This window comes from Amblyomma maculatum, chromosome 9 (genome assembly GCF_055883805.1).
Source record: "Amblyomma maculatum isolate TAMU_Amacu chromosome 9, ASM5588380v1, whole genome shotgun sequence".
Classification (NCBI taxonomy): Eukaryota; Metazoa; Arthropoda; class Arachnida; order Ixodida; family Ixodidae; genus Amblyomma; species Amblyomma maculatum.
Window position 1 is genome coordinate 103,742,069 of NC_139352.1, and position 7,092 is coordinate 103,749,160.

Genomic DNA, 7,092 nt, shown 5'->3' on the forward strand with positions numbered 1-7,092 from the left:
GCAGTACCCGGGAACGTCCACAGCGGCCTTTAAATGGAGGCGAAATGAAGTGGCTTCCCTTAGCTGTGCGATGTCAGTGCACGTTAAAGGTCTACAGGTGGTTGGTTGGTTGGTTGGTTGGTTCATAGGAAGGGAAAGGCGCAGTATCTGTCACACTTGCTCTGTGGACACCTGAACCGCGCCGTAAGGGAAGGGATGAAGGTGGGAGTGAAAGTGGATAGAGAGAAAGGGGGGTCGTAGTGGAGGGCTACGGAGTAATTTCGACCACCTGGGGATCTTTAACGTGCGCTGACATCGCACAGCACACGGACGCCACTTCGTTTCGCCTCCAACGAAACGCAGCCGCCGAGGCCAGGATTCGATCCCGGGAACTCCGGCACAGTAGTCGGGCGTCTTACCACTGCACCACCCCGGCGGGGCACAGGTGGTAGGCTACGCATGCTCGCGCCGCCGCGGAGAGCGGACCGAGTTGAGCAGGAAGCATCTGCTGGCATCGCATGTGCAGGACATGAAAGCAGATTCTGCCTACAGGTGGTAGGCAGAATCTGCTTTCATGTCCTGCACATGCGATGCCAGCAGATGCTTCCTGCTCAACTCGGTCCGCTCTCCGCGGCGGCGCGAGCATGCGTAGTGCGGAAACTATCCTTATTTTCCTCTCCGCGCAGGTTGGCGCATCTTCCGGAGTACCGCTATTCAGTTCAACCTCTCTGTGGCGAACGCCGCGGCCGAATACCTTCGGAGCGGCGCGGCTGGTCGCCATGTTTACGGCGCATGCTCAGTAGTGACTTGAGCCATGCACGGCGATCCTGGCATTGCATGGCGTTGTAAAGCTTTCGCCTCAAAATAAATTAAACGTATTTGTGCTGTGCTGCTTTTCTTTTGCCATATTGCGCCCAAACTGAGCTTTCGAGTGATCGTAGCGAACGAAATGAGAGGCCACCTTATGCAAGTAAATAAAAAGAAGGCTGCATTATTTGACAGTCTCTCTTCTTCGCAGATTTGATCCGTGGTGTCATAAATAAAGTTTCCACAGAATAGGTTTTGTTGTCCTGAGTATCCTTTAAGGGCCTGTCACACTAGCGCGACACGACACCGACGCAGACCCGACAACGACACCGACAGTCGGCCAACTCGTCGGCCGACCGTGTCTGCGGCCGACCAAGCTGTCACACTAGGCCGACGACGACACCAACACGACCGAAAACCAAATGTCTTCCCAGTGTGACAGGCTTTGAGGCCGGGGACACCGACAAAACCAGTCTGCCGACTGTCGGTGGCCGAGTCTTCGTGAGATCGGCCGCTGAGCAAAAATATGCCGAAGACAAGATCCAGTTCCAGCGGAGAATACATTTTGAATGTGTTGCGGCACTCATAAAACACTAAATTATCGTGACAGCCGCATTGACATCGCGTCAACATTGCTCCGCTCTCCATGCCTACCTTGCGTGAGGCCTGCGAAAGCGTGCACTTGATCACAACACTTCGGGTGTGCGATGTCGGCGGCTGTATTTTCAACGCAGACGGAGGCGGAGCTGATCTCCCTTGTAGAAGAACGCCGTATAATATGGGATATCAGAGATCAACATTATCACCGCCGAGAGCTCAAAGAAGCGGCATATGCTGAGATATGCGAGGCGCTGGGAGGCCAATACACAGGTATGTACGAAAACTTTGCGCTGAGATCCGGCGTTCATTTCGGGTGCGGTATCTGATGCTGTGATGTCTGTTTTTTATTTTTTCCTCTACCCACACCCTATAATTTAGCACTGCTTGTGTGGTTGCTGTGGCGTCGTGACGAGCCGACCGTCAATTGCATTAATTGACTGGGCGCCGTGCGTACGAGAAGCCAAACACAAGTCGCCAACTTTATCGCTGTCTCCCAATACCCACTGCGCATTTTCTTACTTTTCAGTTGCCCAAGTGCGCTCGCGCTTCGCGAATTTGCGGACCCAGTTTATGCGCGAAAGGCGGAAAATTAAAGCCCGCTCCGGTGCCAGCCCGGACGACATATATGAACCGAGGTGGGCACACTACAAGAGGCTGCTCTTTTTATCAAGCTCCCTGTACCTCGCAGCCCAGTATGTCAACGTTGGACACGCAGGAAGAGGAGGAGGTATGTTGTATTCATCCCTTGCTAGCCGGGGGCCATGCAAGCGTCATTTATAAATGTAGTTTGTCTGGTCCCTTCATTGAAAGCTGCAGTTTATGTTTATAACATTCAGCTAATTTTTCAGGTATCTATGAAAATCCCATATCACTGAAGCTGATTTTTGTGAAGCAGATAATGAAATCTGGCTTGCTTTTTTGAAAAGAAAAAAAATGATAATCTTTTCTTCTGTCAAACTGCCCTGAAAGAAGTAGTAGTGGTCGACACAGACTATGTGAACTCAGATTTGCTCTGGGCCACAATACACTTTTCATATGCTGATATAGTTTTGCCCCTTCAAGCAGTATTTTTATATGCGTGGCTCTAATTGTGACCATTTTTTTAGAGACTAAGCTTCCCTATGGATTTTAACCGTGAACTATTTCCAGACAGTGGACTTGGTGCAAATATACAGCGGTTATTTAACATGTCACATAAATATAGCCACCAAACAAAACATTGACTTCCTCAACGAAATATTTCCATTGAATTTTGAGAGCCGGACACCAGTGCAAAATCCCGTATGATGACTGTTTTGTGGTTTCTTGCTTTTCTGTGCCGTGTTGCCATGTTGACTGGCGTTACCATTTGTCATATGGCATGAACAGTTGCTTTTTCTGCTGCTTTGCTATATTGTAACATTGGCAAAAAGACGTGTGAAAGCCGCAGAGCCAGTAACACAAAGAGCTGGTGTTGACGAAGTCCAGGGACGTACAGTCCGAGCGCGAGAGGAAACTTTGTTGTCTTCTGCTTGTCTTCATCAGACTGGCATAAATATTAGCGCTTTAAACTGTACGTCGTTATTTCAAAAGTAATGAATAGCACAATACCATGGTTGCAGCTGCCCGCCACTGTGCATTAAAACAGATATTAGTCATAAACGTTTTTTTCTTAATCTTTTTTTTTTTCATAATTACTTCACGCTGAAAATACTGAAATGGACAAGAGTTTTTCTCACTGCTGTCGACATTCAGTGAGACAAGGTTACTTGAATCCGTATACACAGATGACATTCTTTATGGACCGTTTAGCTTGAGAACCAAAGTAGATATAAATGAAGCACAACTGCTTTGCCTGATGTCACTTTACCTGTGGTGTCAAAAACTGTGTAGGTAATTTATGGAACTGTAGTGGTAATTTATGGAAGATTTGCAAAACATTCAGTTGAATAACAAAAATGTTTATTATTTAATGTTATTTCTCAAAACAAGTGTCAAAACATGTATTGCTTAATATGAGCAGAAGCTTATTCAACATATTGATAGTTGCTTATGGCATTATGCCATATAACATTCATCATATGATAAGCAGTCAGCATATGCATTGACAGCCTGCACTGGTGTTTCCACCTGTGTTCAGTGGCACAGAAGTTTTTCAATTTTTTTTATTCATGCTGTGTAGCTGTTCAAAGCCCTTGCACTGTGCTTTGCATTTTCATGTCTCATTGAAGCTAGCAGAAAGTATCACTTTGTTTATTGCAATTATGGCTTGCACACTTCTTATTCACAAACGAGCAAGTTAATGGGCGTACCAACAACAGGTTTGTACCTTGCATTATGATGTAGCTAACTTTATTAATGAAAGAAATACTCTGGATGCCTTTAGGTTGGTCACACAGATAATATACAGTAGGGCCTCCATCACAAAGCATTAACAAAAGACACAAAAGGACTGATATGCATGAGTTATTCGAAGGAAACAAGCAAAAGAAATTGGGCGCCAAAAACAAAAAAGAGCGCATAATGCCCCCGAATGCACGCTTTGCGATGCCAAAAAGGCCGACCTAACTCATATCTTACACATGTGCCCTAAGCTCCAATCCGAAGCCGAATGGCTATTATCTAACCCACTACAATGGGAGGCTGCGGTGACCAGCTCCGAACCTGTGGTACAACTGCGGGCGGTGAGCTGGGCTTTGGAAGTCGCCGAAAGACACGGTCTGACGGCCACATCACGAAGCCAACGGAAAGAAGCCCATTGATCATTTGACAAATGTCTTTCTTTTTTTTTCTCTCTCTCTCTTTACGGAAATAAAGTTTTCACCACCATCCACCTATGAGCCTAGTATAATTTAGGCCTGCACATTTTGATTTCTATACTTCTGTTATAAATTAACCCCATTTTTTTTTCCTTTCCATGTTGTCAGTAAAGGTGTTTGCTTTATCACCAATAATTTTGAAGTGCAATTGGTTGACATGTTCTTTTCTTGCATACTGCAGTAATACAGAAACTAATAACATCCATCACAACATTCATCTTGTAGCTCATTGTCTGAACAGGTTGCATTATTGCAGATCATTTTTTTCCTGGCATCATTTAGTTTTCCAAAACCGTGTCCGCAGTATTCACCGCAATATTTCAACGAGTGGCTATGACCTTTTGCTCATAAGCCAAAGAGTGCAGAATTAAGTTCTGGTCTTAGCTGCTGCATGTTGATGAAGACAACACATGAATTGCCCGCGTACTGTGCAAAGCCAGTACAGTGTAGGCCCAGGTAGTCAAAGTTATTTAGAAGCTGTACACTACACTATTTCTCATACTCTGTGTGCAGTTTTGGGTTTTGAGAAATACTGTATGGGATAAAATAATGACTAAATCTTAGCAGAAGTGTGGTTTCAGTTGTGGTCTCATACCTTAAATAAAAAACACAGTGAAAAACAGTTCAGCCTGTGTTGCTTTGTCTCAAGCTTTTGTGTCCTTTTTTTCAGGATATTGAACGCCAGTGTGACATCTGGAATTCTGAAGCTCTTGTTCCGGAAGCCAGTCACGAGGTGGAAGATTCGCCACCAATGTGTGCTGAGTCGTCGGCTGTGACCGCATCAAGACCTGCACAAAAGAGGAAGGCCTATGATGAAGAAAAAGAGCAGAGAAAAGTTCTGCTGACGTCGGCGGTTGAAACTTTGCAGAGGAGTCAGCAACGTCTCGCAGCTGCCGATGAGTGCGATGCATTTGGCAGCATGATTGCCCATGCTGTGCGGCAAATACCGGCAGGACCAGAGCGCCAATTGGCAATGTTAAATGCCCATCAGGCTATTGTTAAAGTAAGCCTATCGAAGCATACTACAGCAGTGGAGTACCTTGATGTAATTGACATGCAAGATTAAATGCATCTTTCTACTTACCTGGAGACAAGTCTCCATTGCCAGCTGACTTGGCCTTCATTGCAGAAATAGTGCTTAAACTGTTCTCTGACTTCTCGAGCACTTCTGCTTGAGTTCCCACCAGTCTTTGGCAGGGGCTGCATGGCACCACAAGGGCCGGCTTGATCTCTCCACGTTCCTTGGCGGATATGACCTGCATGTGAGCAAGCAATATGCAGCAGCAGTATGAAGCATGTGTTTTAGCACATGAACACAACAAAACCTTGTCATGGCTAAGATCCTTCCACATCCAATTCTTTTGCAAGAGCTGACAGTGCATGATTTATTTTGAGGTATCCAGCTTAAAAATATCCTTACAATACCTCATAACTGAACCATGTACTTTCCTGTTTTAGCTAAAGGTTACAGATCAGCATCCACCAGTAAAAAAAATTGTGGCACTGCTGAAAACTAAAAAACACCGGTTTCTGGTATGTTCGTGCTAGCCTATGACTTACTCTTGACATAAAGCTTCCCATTTCCCTTCCCTTCAGAGTACAGAGAGTGGCTAGCAAGCATTCAAAAAGCAAGAAGTCAGGGAAGGGGGGGGGGGGGGGGTTCCAGAGGTTACACCCTGCTGGCTGCCTAAACACTTGCTAGCATCTCCAGTTATCAATAAGTCAGATTCTCCCCCAGGCCTGTTTTCTGACCGCAAGGACTAGTTCCCAGACAATACTCCCACATTCATTCTGGAATAGTAGTAGGAGAGCTGCTAGATGAATTCAGTAGGTACAAAAAGTTTGGCACATGAAAGTGTTACCACCAGTACACAGTGTGCGTTGTTGTCTAGCCTTCTTTGTTTTGGAAACTGCATGTGACTGGCCAGTATATTAGCCCAAGTATTTTTACGTTTTCCTACGTCATGCACTAATGCTGAGCGAGTACTCTCAAAATTTCATGCTTTCAATACAAAGATGCACGACAGTCTGTCTAGGTATGCTTGTGTCTATTACAATAAGCTCCAATAGCAGTTACTCCAAAGTCAGCAAATTGTCTTCGTTATGTAAAGCTGCATGCTTTGAGAATTACTTTTCACCAATAATTGCCATGTTTTACAGTTTTGCACCATGAAACTAGTTTAAAACCACTGATTTCAAGAAAGCATATAAATTTTGAAAAATATCCAACAAATTTTCGAAAAACTTCAGAAAGTATATGGCATACACATAATCGCTATTGAAAAGCACTGAACCTAGCTTATCCTGTTATAAGGTGGTGTAGTGGCGCGTCGAAGAGAGAAGTATTCTGCATTTTGAATGAAAGCGTCACCCTCCTATCTTTATCCATGTTATATGATGGGCAGAAATGTACATTGTTCCTGTTGTAGGAAAACTTCTACCAGGCAACATGGACAGAAAGGTTGTGCGGTTGTGCCTCATAACTATGGGCAGGCCAGTCTGCAAAAAACGAATAGTGAAGGGGAAAATGTTTAGGAAAAGGACAGCAACTTTGTGATTAAGATCCCTGGACCGCCCGGTGCATTATCCGCGTAGCCAATGGCTGAATTTCACCATTGCACTTGCAAAACGATAAAGTGCTACCTTTGATGACATCTGGCCCTGTGCATGCTCCAGCAATCAGTACTGCAAGCAGATGGCTGTGTTAAGTCAGGTCATCAGCGACCTGTATGTTTATGCAGCCTAGGAGTGCAAAACTTTAAGGCAGACATTTTAAAATATTCACAGCACTAAAAAAAAAAAAACTAAGGGTCAAAACATCGGTGTTGTTTCAAGACAGACAGACCAAGGTTTCTGCAAATATTACAAGGTAGAAGAAACTGGCATCTTGCCTGTAAGGACATCTTCA

General features: G+C 44.9%; 1 protein-coding gene across 1 annotated transcript; it reads left to right on the forward strand.

Moving 5' to 3' along the window:
* The first annotated feature begins 2,066 nt into the window (after window positions 1-2,066).
* Window positions 2,067-5,267, forward strand: LOC146180080 (uncharacterized). Its single transcript, XM_084579412.1, has 2 exons — window positions 2,067-2,113; window positions 4,855-5,267. Exons 1-2 carry the CDS (start codon window positions 2,081-2,083, stop codon window positions 5,248-5,250), a joined length of 429 nt encoding a protein of 142 aa, XP_084435538.1. The 5' UTR covers window positions 2,067-2,080; the 3' UTR covers window positions 5,251-5,267.
* Window positions 5,268-7,092: the final 1,825 nt, after the last annotated feature.

Excerpts from the sequence above, each read along its gene's own strand:
- LOC146180080 (XM_084579412.1), top strand. The coding sequence starts at position 2,081 with ATGTCAACGTTGGACACGCAGGAAGAGGAGGAG. Across the intron at positions 2,114-4,854 it reads ACACGCAGGAAGAGGAGGAG|GATATTGAACGCCAGTGTGA; the intron begins GTATGTTGTATT and ends CCTTTTTTTCAG.